This window comes from Zootoca vivipara, chromosome 4 (assembly GCF_965207765.1).
Source record: "Zootoca vivipara chromosome 4, rZooViv2.hap1.1, whole genome shotgun sequence".
In the NCBI taxonomy this organism is placed as follows: Eukaryota; Metazoa; Chordata; class Lepidosauria; order Squamata; family Lacertidae; genus Zootoca; species Zootoca vivipara.
The window spans coordinates 20,481,393-20,507,627 of NC_142587.1; the positions used below are offsets into that span (position 1 = coordinate 20,481,393).

The window sequence follows — 26,235 nt, forward strand, 5'->3', positions numbered from 1 at the left end:
TAGATCAACCAATGCTCCCACTCAATGTATGTCAACTACACAAGAACTATATAGTTGTTTAATGCAACTAGACTGATGTCTACGATTTTAGACCATAAGCTCCTGTCTTTTCGCCTACGTTATTCTATAAATTCACATATATATGTGATGGCACTGTATCATCTAGAAACTATATTCAAATGTAAGTGACACATAAACCAAAATTAGGTAGCAGCTGTGATTAAAACATACTCTGTATATTACTTTACTGAGAAAAGCATGTCTGATTAATCAGTACTCTATTTTTTCACTGAAATCATCAGAAGGATCACATACTCAATATTGTCTACAAGTACAAAAAGCCCTACTAAAGGAAATGTTATACTCAATCTAACTGAAAAGCCCATAAACTTATTCTGAAGCAAACTGATTCCTGCCTTCAATCACTAGGGGGAGGTCGAGTTCCTACTTGAGGACACCTTACCTGCGCAGAATAATAAGCAGCGAGTTAATACTGTATCTGTAAGTTAGATCAACAAACCTTTAGAGGTATGGAATCTTCATCATCTGAATCCTTGAATTCAATGCAAACTGCAATATTTCTTGCCTAAAAAGAGCACATATAAAGATTTTTGTTTTTCCTAAGAAGTGCCAGACAAGCAACCAAAACTTCCAGGAAAGAACACCAAATTCAATTCAGATTCAATTTGGTCTTGAATCTGAATGTTATTAGTGGCCCATTAACTCACCTTTGCAAAAGACTTTTGACTGTCATATTTCAAGTGCTTTGGATAAACATAAAGGTGATTGTTGTAGATGGTGAAAGGCTGAGTGTGTTTTGGTATACAGGGAACAAACTCCTCTACTTCAAACGTTACTACTGTCTTGGTACTGTTTTCAAACTGTTTCATGGGAATGTATGATGAGCTAACAAAATCTGAAAATATATTAAAAACCAATAAAAAAATTGAAGGAAAAATGCTTTTTAGCTATTTAAAAGTACTTTTCTATACTTACTTGGGATGTCTGGAGAAATATTATCAATTGTTATGTCTAGATTTCCTAAAATAACTGGTAGCTTGGCCATCTTTTCAGGTCTATGGAAGAAGGAAAAAACAAAGTGACTCAAGAGAAAAATCACTAGGGATGGATAAAATACAGAACTCAAATAGGAAAGGAAACACCCCAAAAGGCTTGGAAAGCATGACAAAGTCTTTCCCCCAGAGAAATAGGCAAACACTACATTCCTTGGCAATACTTATATCTCCTAAATTTGTGCAGCTTTTCGCTGAAACCACATCAAGTCCAATTTAGCAACTTCCCTTGACGATTTGATCCTCACAGACTTGACTTTTTTAGCCTTATGACAAGAACAGCTGTACTGACCACTGACTCCAGTCCAGACTTTTCACCTATAATCTGTTTGTAAAAAAAAGTATTCATTCTTCCACAGCACCCATTTAACCGAAACCTTAAAACAGGAGAGGTCAACCTAGAGCCAATGGTATGATGGCATTCATTAAGGCCTTCTTTAGTGCCTCCGCCCGCCATAATAAACAGCAAGCACTTGACAGATGTATGTGAAAACAGATTTGGCTCTGAAGTTGTACTTGCATGAGTAGAAAGCACTTCCACTCATACTCAGATTGTTTTCTTTATGGAAGGAAGCTTGCTGCAGACTCAGCCTGGGAGAAAAGGAATGTTTCTACCTGGCGCCTAAAGATATATAACAAAGGTGTCAGGTGCTGCTTTAACAGCCCTCAAGGAGAATAATGCAGGGTGTAAGTATTCTAAATAATAAATATGTACAGTACTCACTTTTTGAAATCAGCTAACAATTTAAGCATGTCTTCATTTGAGAGCTTGTTACTGTCTTGTTTGTAGAGTGCGGAAAATCGTGCATTTTTGTCTAGTGTCCCAGATGCATCCTTAAACAGTGTCCTGAAACATGAACTCTTATATAAGAATCTCATTACAAAATGAAACAGAGAAAAAAGTGAACGCTTGACATCCTGAAATTAGATTGGCAAACTCTGATCCACTGAAATATGCATAAATGCTCACAAAGAAAGGAAGCCAAAATTTGTTGTGTAACAATACATATTACTACCTACACCAGTGGTTCCCAAACTTCTTTCCCCAGGGAGCATTTGAAAATTGCTGAGGGTCTTGGCAGACTACTTAATGATTTTTCTGCATGTTGCAGCAACTGTAATGCATTGAGCAAGAAGCGGCATGATTTTTTAAAATTGTACTTTTAGTGGTTCTTTTATTTCTTATATAATGCATTTTATTGACTATAATTTGAATGCTGTAGAATGCACATTGTAATGAAATAAAATACAACAAGAAGCAATAAAAACAATTAAAAATCAGCATGAATATTTAATACAGTGAATTTGTGTTCTCAGCCACAAATTCACAGAAACACCACAGACCACCTGAATAAAGCTCAAGGACCACTGGTGGTTAACAGAGCACAGTATGGGAACTCCTAACCTACACAATGTATTTTTCTAAAATAGTATCTGGTTTTTCCCAAGTCCTTTGACTTAAATGCACTAGGCTGAGAGTGACTTTAGCCTTGCCCACCAAGTGCAAAGAATTCTGTCCCAAATACTAAACTGAGTTTTGACTAAAATGTAAAGGCACACAAATTAATACACTTTGAAGAAAAATAGCCTCAGTTTTTACCTAGCTGCCCATGCGAATGGCATTCTGTACTGTCCTAGCCGCTGACATGCCTGCTTTGCATTTTTCAGAACTTTTTGAGCAACCTGTAAGTGATAATAGAAATATGTAAGTTTTTGATAAAATAACATTTGGTTTATTTATTTATTTAATTTATTTAACCTCACTTCCACTGAGAATGACTTATCTCAAATACCCATCCTTCATGATATTCTTCTTGACAGGACCACAAGAAGGTCCTGTCCCAGACTGGGAATTTTGGATTGGATGGAACTGGTGAAGATTTTAGGTTTTTAACACTATTACTCACAATAGTAGTCAAGACACAGTATGAAACAAGACACATACAAATCTATATGTGCTATAATTATTCTCACAAAGTACCTTGGTTCCCTCCTTCCCTTTCCCATTTCTGTTACTTTACTTGATTATTAAAATGCATATATATGGTATTATTTGTATGCTGCCTTTCCACACTTCCAACCATGCTCAAGGCGGCTTACAACACAAAAAAATACATAAGTACAACATAACAAACTATAGGTGGAAAAAATCAAAGGGGAAGAGGAATCTTACACACAAATGGTGAGGAGCCAGTGGTATGTTCTTAAGTTTCCAAATATGATTTGGAGGACCAGGTTTATAATGTCTGAATTGAGCTAGGGAAATCAGAGTGAAATTTTGTATGTCAGCTCAAGTTCTGCGGGGCCCTGACTGATTTCAGCTACAAAAGCTGGGGCTGCTGAACAGATTATTGGGTTGGGGTGTTGCTGTTATTGTTTGCTGCTTAGTTTTTTGTATCTTCACTTTAGATATAGTGATTTATTTGGAAATTGTTCAGCTTGGTTGTGTATTTTTAAAATTATTTATTTCTTGTTTATTACTACTTTTGTTATGTTGGTGCCTTTGACTATGGAAGGTTTGAAGTGGGTCAACAAATGAAGGTTTGATAGCAAGGTACTAACCACAGTTCTCCAGCTCTGATGTCATAGCGAATTATGATTAGAAAAAACCAGGAAGTGAAAGATTGAACTTTCAAGCAAGCAGGGAGAAAAGAGGGAGAAGGAACAGAACTGAAAGCCCCTAGTGTATCTCCAAACCACAGCTGAGAAGATCTGGTTTCTGATGTCTGCACTGAGCCATAACATTCAAGAGAGATATTGCACCACATTTTGAACTTTCATGTTTAACAAATGATTCAGAATCTGATCTGATCTTTGACCCTGAAAAGTTCATTTGCCTTGAATATATGTACTACATTTTAATACTCCAGTGTTTATGGCATCGCAAACAAACTGAGACTTACAAATGGGATGTCAAATAGTCAATAGTATACCTTAGAAGAATCAGAACTTTTCATATATGGTTCAGCACAGTGGGTAATGCTCCCTTGCAGGACTTTCTCTATTCTGGCCACTAGAAATATATCAGGATGTGGACATGTCACTGAGAATATTCCCTGAAAATAAATGCTTGGTTTATTGACACTGAAATGAAAATAGAGGTCTTTATTTTGCAAAGAAGCGGAAATAGTGACTTCTTTATTCCTTACCTGTTTGGGATATTGTAACATTATCTCTGGAATAATATCTGGAATCCGATGTAAGCAATCACTGCTGTCATTTAATACCTGTTGAGATGCACTACCTAGCATATTCCTCACTGTGCTATGATTCAAATCCACATGGAAATCTGATGAAATCTTCCGGTTATCTTTTATATCAAAAAGTGACAGCGTTATGAAAAATGGCTCTACCTGGGCATTTAAAAAAACAACAGTAAACATGGCCATCAGGCAAAGAAATAAGGGGTACTTGATAATTGAGACATAGAAAGAGCAGTTATTATATTATACAGTGACTTTTACTTTATAAATTCAATGTGTTAGAATTGTATCTTAGAACCTCTATAAATTAGAGATCCAAATACCTTATACCACCGAATACGTAAAGATTTTATGCTCTCTTTTAGGAAAATGTATTTTATCCAATAACAAAAATCCACACTATAATATGACACTACCATGTTTGGTATAAATCAACAACTAACAATTACTCATGAAGTTCTGCACAACTTTTGCCTTTCCTCTTTTCTCTCTTTCTGCTGGCAATAGCCATTCATTCTGCTCCTGGGCTGGCTCATAGACTCTTGACAAACATCTGCAGGTGCAATTATGTCCCTCATTTTTTTGTTTTCTCTAAACATCCATTAATATATCAAGGGGGTAAATGAAGGGGGGGATTTAGACATGATATTGATTCATCATTCCAACATCAAGGGACTTGAGAACTCTCAGAAGTATTTACATTTGTTGTTGGTCCCTCCTCATTTTCAGCCACACAGCTTTGCAGATTGAAAGATAAATCATTGCACTTCACCAGAATCTTCTTCCCAAACTTCTCTTCAAATGGTTTTACTTCTGGCTCAATACCAGAGAAGTCAAGTTTCTTTAAGATAAATAGAAGAGAGAAAACAATGTCTCACTTGCCAAAAAAGAATAATTATTTCTTTAAAATTTTCTTTTCCTACCAAATTATCTAACCTGTGCATCTGGATCCAATGCAAAGAGTTTAACTCTGCTTTCACTTTTGAATTTGATTTCAGAATCTCTGGAACTCTGCAAAATAATAAGTTAATATTTTAAAACAGGATTTTTACTACAAACACAAAAGGTTGTTTCTTTAACTGTAAACATGTTACAATTTTTCTTTGCAGTAAACAATAGTTTACTTATGAAATATTTCTACAGAAAAGGGAATAATTGGTACCATTTTACAGAGTTCTCACAAATATAACAGATTAAAACAACATAAAATCTCAGAAGCAAAGTGGATCCTAAAAATGTACATCTAAAGCGTCAAAAACCAGAGTAAAGAGGTGCATCTTCAGCATTCACTGGAAGCTGTATAATGAAGGAGCCATATGCACCTCTGTGGGGAGGGAGTTCCAAAGCTTAGGGTATGCCACAGAGAATGCCCTCCCTGGGGAACCAGACAGAGGGCCTTCTTGGTAGTGACACCCGATGTCAAGGAAATAAACAACTATCTGACTTTTAGAAGACATCTGAAGGCAGCCCTGTTTAGGGAAGTTTTTAATGCTTGATGTTTGTATTTTTAGTATTTTGTTGGAAGCCACCCAAAGTGGCTGGGAAACCCAGGCAGATGGCCAGGGTATAAATAATATATTATTTTTATTTATTTATTTACTTTATTATTGTTGTTGTTGTTACCCAGACACAATCCAAGTGGGTGCTTCCAAAAGTACATCCCCAGAGATTTTGTAACCCTGAAGCATACATATTTGCTTACATTGCAAAGTATGGAAAGGTATATCAGGTATATCAAGAGTGTGAGCAGTTGAAAAACAAAAAGTTGAAAAGGAATCACCGTAACAAGTGCCAAGGTTAAGGAAGTAGTGCAGAAAGGCTGCCTGTTCTTATGAGAAGAAAAACTAATAAAATGAAGAGGAAGTATCAAGTCATTGAGCCAAAGTTTACAGTGCAACAATGGGGCAAACTTTCACATGTGGCAACATATTCAGTTCTGCACAGTTCTCCAGGAATAAAGTTTATTTTTGCAAGAACTACTTTTCAGTTATTTTTGTACTAAAACACAACCTTCCTGACCTACATACATCCTGTCTAGAATTATTTTGGTTCAAAAATAATTGGTTCAAAAATAAAGAAGAAGACTGTGACAGGAGATTTTGGCACTACACTAAGATTTAGGATGGCACAGTGAACTCTGCAAAAACCCCTGCAATGATACTTTGTGAAAATGAAGAGAAGAACATATGAGAAGAGCATGTTACCATTGGAAATTCTGCTGCAAAGTTTATTAAAAAGAAAACAACTAAACTAAACTAAACTAAACAAGAAAGCATCCAAAATACATAGGGCACACATTGAGTTACTTTTGAGAATGCTTAAGACATGGATGGGACACCTGTACATGCTCTCCAAATGCTGTTGGACTCCATTAAATCCTCTGTATGGCCAATAGAAGAGGATAAGAGTTGGAGCTCAACAACATCTGGACAGTTAGATTCTCTATTCCTATGTAAAATGTAGATTTGTTTCTGTATAGAAAAAGATAGCTAACAGATTGATGGTGAACATTAGAGCCTAGTTCACAGCACTCAGGAATATTCTGGAGAGGTTCTAAAACAAAACAAAATAAGCTGATCGTAAATAGCAACAAAAAGTGCACAGCCCCTGGAAGGCAGGGGAACACAGCATACAAGAAAAACATAGATGCCAAAATAGATTCTAGCATTCACGGAAACAGGAAGCTGCATTTGTGGCACTAAGATTAGATATAATAAGCAGGTGTTCAGACTTTCAAGGAGGAGCCAAATCTCAATTATTGCCTATAAACCAAAACATTTCCTATTTTACAGTATATGTGCTTTAAAAAGTACAAATTTTAGAATTCTTTACACTTTAAGTTTTATATCCAGCTTAACTTCAATAAATTAACAAAATGTAGTCCAATCTATCACAGATAGATTATTAGTTTATGCTTGTTAAATTCATACTGGATGAAGGGAGCAACTTTCTGTAGTAGGAGGAACTACAAGGAAGTGCAATTCTATGAAGAATGCTACTAATGTGGCTCTACTCCCTCTCTTTCTCACTGATCTTGCTACCCAGTGTCTGGAATCACCAAGCACTGTTAGATAAGTAAGTTTTATTTGTCTTATTTTAGGAAGTTCAAGGCCAGCATATTGTTATCTAGGCACACTCATGATGGCACAGAGAAGCTTATCTTAAAACCTCAATCTTTCCATTGCACAGACAGAACAAGAAGTCTGTTTTTGAGCAGGGAATGCTACCTTTTAAAAAAAGTGAATAATTTTAAGCAGCAAAAAAAGAAAATGGCAGAGCACAGAGGCTTTAGTTGATGAATTACAGATCTGATACTGGAAACTATCATCCATCTTACAGTTGAGCCTCCATAGATTGCTTTACTTAAAATTCACGGACTAGTCCACCCATTACATTATTCAGTATAAGTGGTATAAACGTGCAAAAATGCAACTTGTGTTGGGGTGGTTTTGGTTATCAACGGAGGGTAAAACCACATTAACCTCTTTGTAAGATTTAGAGACTATTAAATAACTATTTCAGAAATATTTGTCTGATATACATTCTGCAAAAGAACATTTATGCTGTGAAGGTATCATAAATCAAATTGCAACACAGTCAGCTCAACATTACCTTGGCACTTTCAGGAAAATAGCTATCTATACTGGATGAGGAGTTGTCCATCTTGCTTTGCTCATCATCTGGAAATTTTAAAACGTGAAACTATAAAAATTCACCAATCACTTTAGGAAAGTGCTATAACCAAAATGTTGTAAGGATTAACTTGAAATATGGAGAAGGCAAATTCTAACTTGAGATGTTTTTGCTGTAATCAGCAATTCCCTCAATACTTTTTTCTATCCTAGGTACCATCTAATGGAGCAGCTGCTTTTTACCGTGATACTCTAAGCACTCCCTAAATAAAATGGTTCACAGTTTAGTCATCACCAAATTACCTAGCAGCTGCACAAAGAAAAAAAGTATTTCATGCAGTGGCTGAATAAAGTGAAGTGTGTAGTTACTATATTGTATTTAGTAGCCACAAATCCTTACAAATCTTTATTTTAGTGAATCACATTTTCTAAATTACTGAGCAAACGTAACTTGCATTTACCCTCATGAGAGTCTCCATTTCTTTTTTCTTGCATTGCAGCTTCAAAATTTAATTGGAGAATTTTATTTAGAGTTGCAATCCATTCTTCCATTTCTACTTCACTGTCTGCTGCAAGAAGATAGCTACTCTTGTCTTGCATTTTAAGCTCAAAGGCAAAACGCCGGACTTTGTTGTTCTGCAATATAATAAAGGATATCAACATGTTACCTACAATGGATTTGTTTATTTATTTTGTCATCTGAGGTCATCACACATATACAGTATAAGCATTGGGCAAATGTAACCGTTTTAAGTGGAGAAAAGTATAGTGCATAAACATGTTCAACATGTTCAACATCCCTGGAGCTTGCAGAACTTGTTAACTTTCTGACACCCTTTTTGATTGCTTATTCTTGGCAAGTGGGAAAGGATTCTAGCTTCACATTCACAGAATTAAATCTAAGCATATGTTTTAGGCACGGTGTAATTTTTGGTGTGTAGCTCTAAACATATAGCAATCAAAACAAATATGAAATGTGTAGATATAGGATGATGTAGAGCCAAGGTAAGAATTGTTTTTAGATTAAATTATTGTATGAATTGTTGTATAATAGTTAAGATAAATAACTAATTTATTTAATATATATAATATCTGTGTGCATGCCTCTGAACATTTTGGAAGGGAATGGGGAAGAAAATAAGAGGGGAAGCAGCTATTTTCATCAAGCAAGTGCAAGGCTTCATTTGAAAATCAAACTTTTCTAGTCCTTACAGCTCAATAAAAATTACTGCACTGTGGACACCACGATTAAGAGTAAATTAATGAATTGCAGGTCAGAAGAGGACTCTAAAGCTATGGACTATGAATCAACTATGTAAGCAGTGAGGGGACATAGCAACTGTCTGGAGTGGAGAAAATTATTGTGGGTCCCAAAGGGGCACACATGGGACCATTAATGAATGCATACATACCATAGCTGCCAAGTTATCCCTTTTTTTAAGGGAAATTCCCTTATGCTGAATAGGCTTCCTCGTGAGAAAAGGGAAAACTTGGCAGCTATGATACATACATACATACAGGTAAAGGGACCCCTGACCATTAGGTCCGGTTGTGACCGACTCTGGGGTTGCGGCGCTCATCTCGCATTATTGGCCGAGGGAGCCAGCGTACAGCTTCCAGGTCATGTGGCCAGCATGACTAAGCCGCTTCTGGCGAACCAGAGCAGCGCATGGAAACGCTGTTTACCTTCCCGCTTGGAGCGGTACCTATTTATCTACTTGCACTTTGACGTGCTTTCGAACTGCTAGGTTGGCAGGAGCTGGGACCGAGCAACGGGAGCTCACGCTGTTGCAGGGATTCGAACCGCCAAACTTCTGATCAGCAAGCCCTAGGCTCTGGTAGGAATTTTTATCCATTTGGCAAATTGGCACCAGCCTCTTGGTTTTTTTGCCTACCTTGTAGCAATTCATCACAACTTTTCTGGTATTGGCAGTTAGGTATTGGAATATGTGTGGTGTGTTGGAGGGCAGGTTGTGGCCATCACCTTTTGGGTATTCCATTAAAGGGATCCGGCGGTCGTGGATCCTGTCCGATGCCCTGGTGGTTGCTAGGGCCATGGCACGACCCCTGGTGACGTCAGGGGAAGCTTCCAGTTGTATTTGCATCAACAACCTCCTCCCACTGGTTGTTAACCCTCGACTCCCCACTGAGCAGGGTGGAGTCATGTATAGATTGTTTGATTCAATGCCTAAGCCAATACCACTCACATGCTATAACTAATAAAGTTGTGGCCTTATTTAGCCCATTAACCTAAAATACATGTGTCCTTGTGTCTTATTTATCTCTAAGCGGGTGGCACGTCCTCGACTCATAACTAGAATACTACAAAATATAAGCAAAAGATGTATACTGCTGCAAAGCAATTTGTAAGAATGTATGATTGCCATTATGACTGAAATGCAATAATCACTAGGAGAGATTCAAGAACCCAATTGTTTCCAAGTTTGTTCCACCAGAACAAGTCCATAGTGTTCTTTGAGCAAAACACAGCTGCAAACAACCCATTTTTGACATTTGTTACTGGCAAGATTTAGACTTGGAGTTTGCGTTATGTTTTGCTTCAAAGGGTGGTTGTTTTTTTAAAAAAGAAGTTAATATCGGAAAGGTCAAGTGAAAACATTTGGGAGTACAGCTATGAATGTGATGAAGCTCCTACAACTGATATCCCACACAAGAAGTTATGCAAAACATTTTACAGTCATATTGCAGCACTGTTTGTGCTTCTATTAGATCTTCATGCAATCTTAAATTCCATTCTGTGATTTATTTATTTTTCCATTCTTAACTCCAGAGGCATAAAACCTAAGTCAGCAGATAATCACAAATAATCAGTTGACAGCAGCAACCAACAAAACACTTAGTGGCAATATTTCTTGATTGTTTTATATAAAAACAGAGCACTCCTTGAAAATCTTGATATGAACTGTGCTACCATTACTGATTTTTTAAAATAAAAAATGCACACATTATTTTAAACTATTTGCTCACTAAAAGCACAGAAACACTATGTTTATCATTTTAGATCATCCCTATTATTCATTATGCACTGAGGGAGCAATTGTGTATATTCAAAAGTAAGACAGTGTGTTTAACGAGGTAAACAACCTACTATATCTATTTATGACTGCCTCCTAAACCTATTTATCCACTCCAAAAGTACTGAAGAGAGATAAAAGGAACATATAGATTTAAGTTTGTACAATACTGAAACAACATATTAAACAGTATAATTCTCTGCTTACCTGGACTACTCCCATGCAGGAATCCAAAAATATTGACCCTTTTGGTTCTTTTGATATTTTCTCATCTTTGTAGAAATTTAGGTTATATGATCCATCACCAAGTTGGAGTAGATGAAAAAATCTTCTTTTGAATGACTAGTTATGAGAAAGTAGTCACGTTAAAAATATGAAACTAACAAAACACACAAAAAAGCACTCAATTTCCATACACCATAATCCAAAGACCCTATTAGGAACATGCAAGGGCTCGCAAGCCCCCAAACAGGAACGGTCATATTGCCTGGCCCAAAAGCAGCTTCAGAAACATCCTGTAGCATTGTGAAGAGTGGTTGTCAGAGGAGAAAGTGAAAATGCACTTTCACAGATCTTTAGTAGGATTTCAACCCCAATGCTACAATGCACTACACACTCTGAAGTGCTGTTGAAATCAATAATATTGACAATGTGCAACTGTGTGCAATACCACAGTCCACTGAAAGTTTAGCAGAAAAGATAAAACCTACCCGCATAGTAACACTGATAGCACTGTTCATGTTGCCTTTGTATAGCCATCCTTGTTTTGTAATTCCTCCCTTCTGAGATCCTAGAGATGCTGCATCCTGAGGTTTTTAAAAAAGAAAAGGCTACAATAAGACAGTGATACATACAGTATTTCAGTCCTTTATCATGAGCTGCTGGTTCTATATATACAGTGGTACCTTGGAAGTCAAATGGAATCTATTCCAGAAGTCCGTTTGACTTCCAAAACATTATGAAACCAAGGCATGGCTTCCAATTGGCAGCAGGAAGCTCCTGCCGCCAATCGGACGCCGCTCGGGTTCCAAAGAACATTCGGGTTCCAAAGAACATTTGCAAACCGGAACACACTTCCAGGTTTGCGGCATTCGGGAGCCAAAATGTTCGACTCGCAAGGCGTTCGGGATGCAAGGTACGTTTGTACTAGAGATCGATAAATAAGTCAATTTCAGTTTCTCTCCGTTTCTCATTTTTCCAACCTTAAATTCAATTCACGTTTCTACATCTTTGAGGGCCCTATTAATTTGTCTGCCAATTGTAGTCAACAGTTTGATGCTACTGTGGTAGATCAAGATTGCATCGGCTTTAACATATGTTTCCTTTAGGGAATAAGGCAGGATATGAGAATAAAGAATTAATTTACGAACTCTGAATGTACCTCATATCACGCCATCTGTTAAATCAAGAAGACAATGCCCTAACTAATTACACAATAATTTTATAACAGAAAGTGACTTTCTGGTTCCTGTAGATCAGGTCATTTCCCCATCAAAGTTGCACACAGGTCATGTTTTCAAATGTCTTTTGAATCAAGCAAAAACTACTTAATGCTGATAGGTTGTGCCAATCACCATATTAGATTATTATTTAAAATTTTATTGTTTCACATTTAACTACAGAGATTTAATGACACTTTCTCTAGTTTTGAATTAGAGAAATAGTCTGAGAGAATTTCCACCAGAGTTACAGTGAAGCTGTAGTTACAGAGTTACAGCAGGAGCTGCCAATAGCGCTAGGATTATTGAGCTGCCAACTCTGGAAGCAGGTATGCATCACAAACTAAAAACTGCGTTTAGACGGAGATTTTACACATCTCTGATAACCATCTGACACTCTACCATGCTAGAATATCTGAATAATTATTACATTACAAGAGTTTGAACTGACAAGTTGAAATCAGAAGTCATATGCTTACCTCATCCTTATCCGCTTCTTCATCAACTTCATAAACATGAACTGGAAGTTTTTCTAATTTGGTCCCTTTGCTAAGAAAAAAAGAATACCACGTCCCACAATAATCAGTTCAGGATGACTAAGGTAATGAATGATCAATGCATACAGTATGTGTACTTGAAATAACATATATGGAGTTAGCATCAAGTATGTCCTCTCAAAGGAGAATTTGTTGTCTTCCAAAAAATGTTTGCCTCTCCAATTATTACCATTTTGTAGTACCTCCCATGTAACAAGTTGCTATTTTCAGAGGTGCACTGTAAAGGTAAAAATGAAACTAAGACATTTAAAATTAACATTCCTTATAGTGTTCCCACCCATAGCAACTTCAGATACAATGGTGGTACAAAGAAATAGCATAAGAGCCCAATGACTCCTGTGGTCCTGCATTGTTTCCACTGAAATATGTAACTTGTACCTACATCTGGAACTCGGGAATCTCAAGCCCCTTTCAGTAGTTCCAAAGAAGATGTACCAAACATGTATAGGGCATGCAGGATCTTTTTTTCAACAGGCCTATAAATCTCCCTGTGATGGAAAATCTTGAAGGAACAGGGTTCCCAGTCATAGGCAGAAGTGCCTAACAAAGTATGTGAGCATTTAAGGCAGCACACAGATACAGCCTACTGCTACAGTGCTGCTCTCTGTGTTCACAGAAGGAACCCTCAAGGGGGCAAGGAAGAGAGGCAAAACTATTTCAAACATTACATAAGCAGCACAAAGATAAGGAATTGTCACTCACCAATAGTTATCCAAAGTTTACAAACATCTTTTTGCAAGTACAGAGGTAGTATAATCCTAGAAAATCCTACTCACTTTGGAAGCTGTCGAAACTCTCCTGAGTAATCTTCATATTTATAATTGACAACATGCCAGTCTGAGTTATACGTTTTAATGCACTGCAAATAAGGAGAAAACATATTAACTTTGAGTGAGATTCTTTATAGAACGGTGTGATTTTCTTAGCAGTGTGAAAGCTTTTTATTTAAACTGTTGCCTTTAAAACAGTCAGTTTAAAAATTTGGTGAGATTTATTAGTGAGAAAGCATTTCTCTCCATTAAATAAGGATAGTAAGAAGAAGTAAAAAAAATAAAAATGCGCCCATACACTGTACAAAATTTATCACAATTAATATTACTGAATATACATCTGAATATACAACTAGCTTGTTCTGCTGCTAATCTGGCTAAATTAGCAGCAAAGCCTTTTCAACCCTCGATCAGAGGAAGTACTCCACCCATGCTCTGCTAACATAACAATTCTCATTTATTTTCGCTTCAACACTAGCTTATCTTGCATGTTGGTCAAACTCATTATAAGAACTAAGACTATGCTAGCAACTAATTTTTCATAAACGTTAATTTAGTAGCTGCCCTTGAAAGTCCTATTTGTGAAATGATACAGCTAGATAAACCATACAATTCTCAACTTGTAAAAAGTACTGACATTCAAAACTGTGAAAATAACGCATGTATGAACAGATAAGAATAGGTTATTTAAAGCAGTACAGTCAGAATGTCTTTACCACTTCACAGAACACGCTAAAAAGTGAAAGCTTTTTAAAACTCCCAAGTGCCTTCAACAAAACTACATGTCTTCTGTTCCAGCTAGCTAAAGCCCTCAACAGGATCATTCCTTTTAGGGTTGATAACTACGTAAAAACATTTTGCGGAATGTTCTACTTGCTACAACATAAAATTAAAAATACAAAGCATGGAAATCAAGTAGCAGATACACTAGAAGCATTACCTCTTTAACAAATAAACTCTGAGCTTCTTTCTCTGCATTATCAGGAATTGTAGAGCATACATATCGATGCTGTCGTTTCAGTACTGCTGTCTTTAGTGAGAGATCAAAGTATAATTAATTGCAAATAGTTTTCATTTGTATTTATAAGTGCTAATTACATCCTCCAATGCAATTCTATCAAGGTCTACTCAGACCAAGCATTACTGAGTTCCATGCGGCTTACTCCCAAATAAATATGGCAAGGACTGCAGCTGAAATGAATATAAAATTCAACTAAAATGATTTCTAAAATCAAATAGCTCACGAGGAAAGGCTTGTTCTTCATTAATTTGTTAATTCATATTTTTTTCGAACTCTATGTAAAATAGCAAAATACACAATATGGAAATAAATTGTCATTACAGTATTATTATAAATTACATTTCTATCCCATCTTTTTCTCCAAGGAGCTCATGGTGGTGGACACTCCTCTTCTCATTTAATATGCACAATAATGTTGTAAGGTAGGTTACAGGTAGGTAGCCGTGTTGGTCTGGATCGAAGTAAAATAAAAAAATTCCTTCAGTAGCACCTTAAAGACCAACTAAGTTTTTATTTTGGTATGAGCTTTCGTGTGCATGAGCCGCATGAAATGGAAGTCCATTTTTTAAGGTATCTGAAGAAGTGTGCATGCACACGAAAGCTCATACCAAAATAAAAACTTAGTTGGTCTTTAAGGTGCTACTGAAGGAATTTTTTTGTTGTAAGGTAGGTTAGACTGAGAGGCACAACTGGTCCAAGGCAACCCAGTGAGCTTCAATGCCAAGGGGAGATTTGAACCATGGTCTCCCGGGTCCTAGTCCGACCACTACTCTTCATAACTAATACATTTTTATTGTAGCCTGGATTTTGTTAGTATAGTCATCTTACATATCATTCTGAGAGAGTGCTCTGTCCCTTAGTGCTCACCATCCTGTTTGTGAAATACGAAAAAAGCCAAGATAAATTGTCCCAGTTTTTCCCCACCTCTATCTCAGATTCAACTTTTTAAGAATCTTTATTCTACAGTTGTTAAGGCTGTGTATGAGTTAACAAAGCTGAAGACAAATTTTCATAAGAGTGTCGACTGGCTGGAAGTTTAACTGACCAGAGAGACAAGGAACCTCAGGGGCGGCTCATCCTGATTCACTGCCTAAGACAAAATGGGAAAGTATTTCGCCTCACCAGGCCACTACCGCTACTGCCACTTCACTGCTCATCCCTGCTGAAGCTGTCCCCCATCAGAGCAGTGGTAGCAGCAGCAAGAGCTCACTAGAACCCACCGCTGATGCAGCTTCTCCTTACTTCTCTTGTAGCAGCTTCTCCTCCTCAATTCCACAAACTTATGTTTTGTCTATTGGGGTCAACAGAGGGATGGCCTTCATTTTATTTCACTGAGTGCAGATGAAAAATGCCCTCCCCTAATTCATCACCCCATTTGGGGGCAGCAAATTTGGGGAAATATTTTGGAACTATTCCTGGGAGTGAAGGTTAATTTGTATTGAAGCTTCAGGGAGCTTTCCTCATTTGCTTTAAAAAGAAAAAGGGAAAAGAACAACAATCTTACTTTGCCCTCACAAGATGTGGTGGACTGGTGCAGCACCTAATGTTATGACATAGCACTGGAAGAGGGAATAGCAGCTGACAGAAAAGCAATTTAAAGAAAGAGAAAGCTGTAGTTGCTACTGAGAGGCCCCCTCCCTCCCAAAATTATGGGGAGTTACCCCAAAAATATTCTGTAAGGGAAAATCACCCCCCCCTTGCCTATCTCAAATTCAAACTGGAAGAACTTTTTGTTTCAGCTCTATTTTTAGTCAAAATAATTCTTTCCTCCCCTAAATCAAACCTCCCCGGCATGTCCTATTTCCCCCTCCTCCCATCAGTGTATGCCTGAACTATGAGACTCATGCCTCTCCTAACCTTCTACACCACAATAATCCCTCATCTACAAATCTTCATATACATAACTTCAGTCAAACAAAGGATCCCCAAGTGATTTGCCTCTTTTGATGTAATAGTCTTATGACTCTCTCCATAGCTATTAGCAATGGAGTATTATATTACATATTATATGGAGTACAATAACATAGCATGGCTACTACTGTATTATAAATCAAATTGTGCATAAGAAAATCAGTTCTGTGGCAGAACTGGTAGTTTAATTTGTTCTGTAAAGTACATTATGCGTATTAACTTTGATGTCTTCCCAATAATTCTTATCGAGATTATGGCCTACACTCTAGTATGGTTTTAAACTTTTTTGGAGTCTTACTGGATTGCTAACAAATCCCAAGATGTTTAACTTTCTTTGAGCCACATATACATTTGCTATTGTTTGCAGTCACACCTGTTTCCTGCATTCAATACTGGTCTTTCCATGGATACTTCTTCCTTTGTTCTGCTAAAAATAGCATTATCCAAACATACAGATAAACATAGTCCAAACCCTTTAAAGAAGGAGGGCATCCTTCTTTAAAACAAAGGCCATTTACAGAGAGAGAGAGAGAGAAGTAACATGCTCATATCCAGGGGAAAAAACAAAACAGCATTCCATGAATTAAATCCAGTACAGTATTTATATCAAACGTTTCAGGCAAATATCAACAAAAAAAAATCACTCATTTTACTTTGCATCAGGATTCATGGGGCTTCAACAAGAAACAGAGAAATCTCACAGCAAGAACTGTGATCATTTTCTTAAAGGAGTTTAATGAATAGCAAAACCCCGGCGGGTGGCACTGTGGTCTAAACCACTGAGCTGATCAGAAGCTCAGTGGTTCGAATTCCCATGTGAGCTCCCGTTGCTTGGTCCCAGCTCCTACAGTTTGAAAGCACATCAAAGTGTAAGTAGATAAATAGGTACAGCTCCGGCAGAAAGGTAAACGGCATTTCTGTGAGCTCCTCTGGTTCGCCAGAAGCGGCTTAGTCATGCTGGCCACATGACCCGGAAGCTGTATGCCAGTTCCCTCAGGCAGTAAAGTGAGATGAGCGCCGCAACCCCAGAGTCGTCTGTGACTGAACCTAACAGTCAGAGGTCCTTTTACCTTTACCTTTTAAAACCCCAGTAGATCCTACAAGTCTCAAGAAGATACAGCAAGCACATGAAGCAGGTCTGTCATGCTATGTTACATGTTCTTTTTTTGCACCATCTCTGTCAGAATGGTTACATACCAATTTGAGTTACTTCCATGATAGCTGGAGAGCCTTCAGAATAGTTTTTGCTGTGTTTTTTTTAATAAAAAAAAACAATGTCACCATACCACAGCCAGTTATAGTGGTCAATCCCAGAGCAGTTAAAATACTTTCGCATGGCTGTAGTAAGAAATCCAGGTCTTCTTGTGAGACAAACTAACGCCGCTGGTTGTGTTTTTATGCTAGCTGTACAACCAGGTTTTAAGTACAGTGGAACCTCGGTTTATGAACACCTCGGTTTACGAATTTTCGGTTTACGAATGCCGCGGACCCATCTGGAACGGATTAATTCACTTTCCATTACTTTCAATGGGAAAGTTCGCTTCAGTTTATGAACGCTTCAGTTTATGAACAGACTTCCTGAACCAATTACACCCATGGTTCGGGTTAGGTACACTTCAGGTTGAGTACTCCGCGGACCCGTCTGGAACGGATTAATCCACTTTCCATTACTTTCAGTGGGAAAGTTCGCTTCAGTTTATGAACGCTTCAGTTTATGAACAGACTTCATGAACCAATTGTGTTCATAAACCGAGGTACCACTGTAGTGAATGGAAGACTCTACATCAGGGGTAGGAACCTCTGGCCCAAATGCAGTTGTCCAAGCCTCTCTATCTGGCCCTTGGGATTCTTCCCAAACTACATTCTCTTTCTAACCACCTCTGACTCTGCCCTCTAGTCCTGCCTTGCAACCTCCTTGAGTGTTTTTGACTGTCTGGAATGTGTCCTTGAACTCTGATCATGCATTTTGCTTGCCTTGATTGGGGACAGACAGATGCATGAGTTTGTGTAGAGAACAACCTACTATATAAAGGGGGGATTCATTTTTGCTCCACATACTTTTGCTTCTGTGTGCACCACTGGTGTGTGTGGCCCCTAGAAAATTGCTGAGAAGGAAATATGACCCTCAGACTAAAAAAAGTTTCTCCACCTCTGCTCCACATACACTCTTTTGTGGTGAGGTGAAGGAAGAAGTCACTGAAGAAATGCACACAATTAAGTTAACCTTATTCTGGAAGAAGAATATTTGTTTATGTACATTTTAAAATAAAGAACTCTGTCTTGGGGGGGGGGACTCCCACAGCTACATTGAGGTAATTAAACATAGTGAATTGCATAGTTTACTTTTCCTTTTTTATTTAAAAACTGTATTCTATTTTTCTTTCAAAAAAGAACTCCAAAGTTGATAACAGTTAATCAAATTAATAACAGATAAAATCAGTAAGAGTTTTATAACAAAAAAAATGAACATGACCAAAACCACAGAAGCAAACAAAAATGAAAGACAGAAAAAAGACAGTGGGGAAATCAGCTACACAGCCATTTGCCAAAAGGCAAGTTGTGCAATCCCAAAGAGCCTGCCTTAACAGCCAAGATGTCACTATATGGCAAAACCACACAGTGATAGGAGTTACATCAGCACTCCTAAGGGCAGCTAGATTCCATGACTGAGAATCTGTACCTGCCTGCACATCAGACACACAGAGCAAGACACAGAACCTCAGATGTTGATATGAGCATGCAGACACAAATGTACAAGGAGTCACTCAATTAAAAAAATTTTTTAAAAAAAAGATTAGGACCAAGACATTGAACAGAGTCTGGAGACAAGCAAGTAAGCAGCACAGAAGAAACAATAGGTAAATCACAAGTTTACCATATTTCTAATTTAAGAGTGCTAAAAGTGAGAAAGAGAGAGGCATAAACACTGCAATATATAACACACATAGGGGGAGGGGAAGCAATAGTAATCAGTAAAATCAGTTAGGTTATAGCCTGAATCTAGATTTAAAGGAAATAGCATTGGATGTTGTATGGCTAACAAGGTAATACACAATAACTTTTTAAAAAATTGTTAGTGTTGGAATTAAAGACGTTACCTGGAAGTCATCATAAGGGAAAAGTAGCATCTCACGCAAGGCATCATTGAGGATTTGAGTTTTCTTTTGAACAATGACATTTTCATAGTCTAATGGTTCAATGAGCTTTGGTTTTGCCTAAAAAGAAATAGAAATATTTAAGTTATAACACAAATTTATTTATAAATATACTTATGTGGATTTATGTATACCCATGGGCTACTGCAGCACAATTCTACACATTAAGCTCCATTTAAGTGTGTATTGGATTGCAGACTTAATAAAGTTAGAATGCCATAGAAACAGAGTTTGAACTGAACAACGGATACCAAATTGTTTGTATAAAAAACAATGTAGCCAACATGTGTGGAGAAATGGCTGTACACAATGGAGATACAAGTCAAGTTTTACTTAAGTTCAAAATGCTTAACAAATTATGCAGGTTTATGTATATAAACCCCTTCATGGATCAATGCCTTGTCGTGGCGAAGCGGCTTTAACTCAGAGAAGCTATGAGCTATGCCATGCAGGGCCACCCAAGATGGACAGGTCATAGTGGAGAGTTTTGACTAAACGTGATCCACCTGGAGAAGGAACTGGCAAGCCACTCCAGTATCCCTGCCAAGAAAACTCCATGGACAAAGACAACAGGCATATAAAAGTTATGACGCTGGAAGATGAGCCCCTGAGGTCGGAAGGCGTCCAACATGCTACTGAGGAAGAGCGGAGGACAAGTACAAGTAGATTCAGAGCTGATGAAGCGGCTGGGCCAAAGCCGAAAGGTCCCTCAGTTGCGGATATGCCTGGAAGCGAAAGGAAAGTCCGATGCTGTAAAGAAAAATATTGCATAGGAACCTGGAATGTAAGAACCATGGATAATGGTAAGCTGGATGTGGTCAAAAACGAGATGACAAGAATAAATATTGACATCCTGGGCATCAGTGAACTAAAATGGAAGGGAATGGGTGAATTCAGTTCGGGTGACTATCATATCTACTACTGTGGGCAAGAATCCCGTAGAAGAAATGGAGTGGCCCTCATAGTCAACAAAAGAGTGGCAAAAGCTGTAATGGGATGCAATCTCAAAAATAACAGAATGCTCTTGATACGAATCCAAGGCAAGCCTTTTAACATCACAGTAATCCAAGTTTATGCACCAACTACCGGTGCTAAAGAAAGTGAAATTGACCAATTCTACGAAGACCTACAACACCTTCTAGAAATGACACCAAAGAAGGATGTTCTTCTCATTACAGGGGATTGGAATGCTAAAGTAGGGAATCAAGAGATAAAAGGAACAACTGGCAAGTTTGGCCTTGGAGTTCAAAACGAAGCAGGGCAAAGGCTAATAGAGTTCTGTCAAGAGAACAAGCTGGTCATCACAAACACTCTTTTCCAACAACACAAGAGACGACTCTACACATGGATATCACCAAATGGGCAGCATCAAAATCAGATTGATTATATTCTCTGCAGCCAAAGATGGAGAAGCTCTATACAGTCAGCAAAAACAAGACCTGGAGCTGACTGTAACTCAGATCATCAGCTTCTTATAGCAAAATTCCAGCTTAAACTGAAGAAAGTAGGAAAAACCACTGGGCCAGTAAGATACAATCTAAATCAAATCCCTTATGAATACACAGTGGAAGTGAGGAACAGGTTTAAGGATTTAGATTTGGTGGACAGAGTGCCTGAAGAACTATGGATGGAGGCTCGTAACATTATACAGGAGGCAGCAACGAAAACCATCCCAAGGAAAAGGAAATGCAAGAAAGCAAAATGGCTGTCCAACGAGGCCTTACAAATAGCAGAGGAGAGGAGGCAAGCAAAATGCAAGGGAGATAGGGAAAGATACAGGAAACTAAATGCAGATTTCCAAAAAACAGCAAGGAGAGACAAGAGGGTCTTCTTAAATGAGCAATGCAAAAAAATAGAGGAAAACAATAGAATGGGGAAAACCAGAGATCTGTTCAAGAAAATTGGAGATATGAAAGGAACATTTCGTACAAAGATTACCATAATAAAGGACAAAAGTGGTAAGGACCTAACAGAAGCAGAAGACATCAAGAAGAGGTGGCAAGAATACACAGAGGAATTATACCAGAAAGATATGGAGGTCTCGTACACCCCAGGTAGTGTGGTTGCTGACCTTGAGCCAGACATCTTGGAGAGTGAAGTCAAATGGGCCTTAGAAAGCACTGCTAATAACAAGGCCAGTGGAAGCGATGATATTCCAGCTGAACTATTTAAAATTTTAAAAGATGATGCTGTTAAGGTGCTACACCCAATATGCCAGCAAGTTTGGAAAACTCAGCAATGGCCAGAGGATTGGAGAAGATCAGTATACATCCCAATCCCAAAGAAGGGCAGTGCCAAAGAATGCTCCAACTACCGCACAATTGCACTCATTTCACACGCTAGCAAGGTTATGCTTAAAATTCTACAAGGCAGGCTTAGGCAGTATGTGGACCGAGAACTCCCAGAAGTGCAAGCTGGATTTCGAAAGGGCAGAGGAACCAGAGACCAAATAGCAAACATGTGCTGGATTATGGAGAAAGCTAGAGAGTTCCAGAAAAACGTCTACTTCTGCTTCATTGACTATGCAAAAGCCTTTGACTGTGTCGACCACAGCAAACTATGGCAAGTTCTTAAAGAAATGGGAGTGCCTGATCACCTCATCTGTCTCCTGAGAAATCTCTATGTGGGACAAGAAGCTACAGTTAGAACTGGATATGGAACAACTGATTGGTTCAAAATTGGGAAAGGAGTACGACAAGGTTGTATATTGTCTCCCTGCTTATTTAACTTATATGCAGAATTCATCATGCAAAAGGCAGGACTAGATGAATCCCAAGCCGGAATAAAGATTGCCGGAAGAAATATCAACAACCTCAGATATGCAGATGACACAACCTTAATGGCAGAAAGTGAGGAGGAATTAAAGAACCTTTTAATGAGGGTGAAAGAGGAGAGTGCAAAATATGGTCTGAAGCTCAACATCAAAAAAACCAAGATCATGGCCACTGGTCCCATCACCTCCTGGCAAATAGAAGGGGAAGAAATGGAGGCAGTGAGAGATTTTACTTTCTTGGGCTCCTTGATCACTGCAGATGGTGACAGCAGTCACGAAATTAAAAGATGCCTGCTTCTTGGGAGAAAAGCAATGACAAACCTAGACAGCATCTTAAAAAGCAGAGACATCACCTTGCCGACAAAGGTCTGTATAGTTAAAGCTATGGTTTTCCCAGTAGTGATGTATGGAAGTGAGAGCTGGACCATAAAGAAGGCTGATCGCCGAAGAATTGATGCTTTTGAATTATGGTGCTGGAGGAGACTCTTGAGAGTCCCATGGACTGCAAGACGATCAAACCTATCCATTCTTAAGGAAATCAGCCCTGAGTGCTCACTAGAAGGACAGATCGTGAAGCTGAGGCTCCAATACTTTGGACACCTCATGAGAAGAGAAGAATCCTTGGAAAAGACCCTGATGTTGGGAAAGATGGAGGGCACTAGGAGAAGGGGACGACAGAGGACGAGATGGTTGGACAGTGTTCTCGAAGCTATGAACATGAGTTTGACCAAACTGCGGGAGGCAGTGCAAGACAGGAGTGCCTGGCGTGCTATGGTCCATGGGGTCACGAAGAGTCGGACACGACTAAACGACTAAACAACAACAACAATGTATATAAAACAATCAATTCCTTTTAATCAGCACAGTATTATGTCATTAGCAATGTGGGTGGCGCTGTGGGTTAAACCACAGAGCCTAGGGTTTGCCGATCAGAAGGTTGGCGGTTCGAATCCCCACGATGGGGTGAGCTCCCGAAGTTCAGTCCCTGGTCCTTCCAACCTAGCAGTTTGAAAGCACGTCAAAGTGCAAGTAGATAAATAGTACCGCTCTGGCGGGAATGTAAACGGTGTTTCCGTTTGCTGCTCTGGTTCACCAGAAGCGGCTTAGTCATGCTGGCCACATGACCCAGAAGCTGTACGCTGGGTCCCTCGGCCAGTAAAGTGAGATGAGTGCCGCAACCCCAGAGTTGTGTGTGACTGGACCTAATGGTCAAAGGTCCATTTACCTTTACCTTTATTATGTTATTAAACTGATGCTTCACTTTTATCTAATAGCTGCATTATTCTCCTAGTTTACAAATTAGGTATTTTACTCTTATCACTGAATATTGTACAGCCCTTCTTAACACAAGGCAAACACCTCTAATATCAGTAGCACCTTAGAGACCAACTAAGTTTGTCATAGGTAGTTGGTCTCTAAGGTGCTACTGGAAGGATTTTTTATTTTTATTTTGACTGCATCAGACCAACACGGCTACCTACCTGTAACCTCTAATATCTTTTGCTGCAATTAAACAATCTGATTCTAACGGCTTGGAAATTACTGTAATACCACTATCTAATCTAATCCATCTATCCATCCATCATACACATACATACATACGGTACATACAATTTAAGCAAAATTACTCTACTTATAAAATAGATAAAGAAAGTATGTCAATTATTGCTCAACCCCACGTGAGCAACTGGTTCTCTTTTACTGGAAAATATGAAAAAGTTCTCTGTATCAGCAACAATATGTGGGAATTTAAGTCCCAACATTTAACAATTACATGAAGTAAATTAAGGCAAATCAGAAGAATTTCTATCAAAGATCAATTTTTCCTATTTCAGGATTCAGAGGAAGATACAGCATATGTTAAGATTTTCTTTGAAAAAGTCTTCTTTGGAGGCACACTGATCTGCACATAGGTTTGTCAAAGTTAATTCAGATTTTCTAATATCTACCACATGGGAACATTCCTGTTAAATAAAACGTCATATTGGACGGAGTTCAAAAGCACAAAATGTTATCTTTGGAAAGAAACACTATCAAAGGAGAGGCTAGAGAACTGGGAGTGTGCAACTAAGTTTTTTGTTGTTGTTTTCTTACAGAGAACATTATTACAGAAAAGAAAAGTATGCTTTAATTGTTTGTATAGCAGAGCATACTTAGTTCAAAGATATTATTCATATTATTCAAAGAATAATAAGAACACCCACATGCAAAAGAATAAGCAAACTTAACTTCAAAAGTAAATGTGGAAACTGTAGTTGACATAATAAAATAGACCAAACCCTAAAGAAATACAACAAGGTACACACACACACACACACAGCGTTTTTCTGGTTGAAATACAACTTGACCATAATATCCCACCTGTTAATATCCCACTTGTTACTCAACAGCTAGATAACTAAATCATTACATCTCTAGTTATACAGACATATTTTCGCCGAAACCACCAGCAAAATCTAATGATTTCTGCAAACGAACAAATCAGGATGAGACTTATTAAAAGCAGTTGACCATTGCCAATGAATGTGAAAGATAAATTCCTTTAATCAAGGAACACTGATTAAAAAGAGAACATAAAGGTAACTGACCTTACTCTGATAAAGGTGTACAGCGGGAAAGTATCAAAACTTTAACAGACATGATATAGCTACCCATCTAGGTCTTAGCTGCCAAGTCTCCCATTTTTCGCGGAAACCCCCAGATTTTAATCCGTTTCCCGCTGTTCTCCTGAATGGAAAAAATCCCGGAAATCCCCTGGATTTCCTACCTGCCAGGGAGCCTCCATTTTGGGTGCCGCTCCGCCCATGTGTGGTCACTGGAAATCAGGCAGAGCAGCACTGGAAGTCGCCTCTACGCATGCCCGGCGGCCATTTTAGTGGTGGCCGCATGGCAGTGGCCGTCAGCAAGATGGGAGAGACGTGGTGGCTCGGGCGTACTTAAAGCCCTGCAGTGAGTGCCGCCCAGCATTTTTTCACCCCCCTCAGTGGTGACACCCAGGGCAACCTGCTCCCACCGCACCCTTCTTCCTCCGTCCCGGGAAAGGACACTACATAGAGCTCAATGACAGCATCTCTCTTCGAGCTGAGATCCAATCACAGCCCTTCATGTCAATTAGTTCCATTTGGTGCTATTAACAAATACTAGTTCTTAGTTAATCTCAAAAGGGAAACAAGCTACCTAAAGAATCTGTTACCCCTGTGCATAAACTGCTTACCGTATATTCTGGCGTATAAGACGACTTCCTGACCCATGAAAATCATCTCAAAAGTTGGGGGGCCGTCTTATATGCCGGGTACTAGAATCTGCGGTCACTGCATATGGTGGGGGGAGCTCAGAAACGGCCGTGGGGCATGGCACAGTTTCCCTAAAGGAGCCCCTGAAGAAGCGCACGCTCGGGAGAGGGCTGCTCTCCGCAGGGGCGAACGCAGGGGCGAACGGCTCCCTCATGGCTTCGACCGGATTAGCGCCTCTTCATCGGCACATGGAGGTGCCTGAAGTGAGGCGGCAGGATAGCAGGAGTCCTAGAGAGGATAGCTCGCTCAGCAAATAGCCCGACAAACAAAAGGGAACAAAAGGGGGGGAGGAAACAAAAGGGAAAGCTTTCTTACACTGTCGGCTCCTGCTTTAGAGAGGGAGAGGGGGCTGAGCTGGGTATGCTCGGCTTGC

The 26,235-nt window shown here is 38.7% G+C and overlaps 1 protein-coding gene across 6 annotated transcripts in view; it reads right to left on the bottom strand.

Moving 5' to 3' along the window:
* DOCK9 (dedicator of cytokinesis 9) overlaps window positions 1–26,235 on the bottom strand; it is a 111,107-nt gene that overhangs the window by 48,488 nt on the left and 36,384 nt on the right. For all 6 annotated transcript variants that reach the window (XM_035116162.3, XM_035116158.3, XM_035116160.3 and 3 more), the window contains exons 2-18: window positions 19,740–19,856; window positions 14,650–14,739; window positions 13,716–13,798; window positions 12,862–12,931; window positions 11,654–11,749; window positions 11,151–11,285; window positions 8,370–8,544; window positions 7,889–7,956; window positions 5,213–5,287; window positions 4,977–5,117; window positions 4,223–4,426; window positions 4,007–4,129; window positions 2,674–2,756; window positions 1,798–1,920; window positions 997–1,076; window positions 729–916; window positions 521–586 (exon numbers count right to left, since the gene is read on the bottom strand). In XM_035116162.3, coding sequence (XP_034972053.2) covers window positions 521–586; window positions 729–916; window positions 997–1,076; window positions 1,798–1,920; window positions 2,674–2,756; window positions 4,007–4,129; window positions 4,223–4,426; window positions 4,977–5,117; window positions 5,213–5,287; window positions 7,889–7,956; window positions 8,370–8,544; window positions 11,151–11,285; window positions 11,654–11,749; window positions 12,862–12,931; window positions 13,716–13,798; window positions 14,650–14,739; window positions 19,740–19,856 — 1,917 coding nt within the window. The remainder of the gene's footprint in view (window positions 1–520; window positions 587–728; window positions 917–996; window positions 1,077–1,797; window positions 1,921–2,673; window positions 2,757–4,006; window positions 4,130–4,222; window positions 4,427–4,976; window positions 5,118–5,212; window positions 5,288–7,888; window positions 7,957–8,369; window positions 8,545–11,150; window positions 11,286–11,653; window positions 11,750–12,861; window positions 12,932–13,715; window positions 13,799–14,649; window positions 14,740–19,739; window positions 19,857–26,235) is intronic.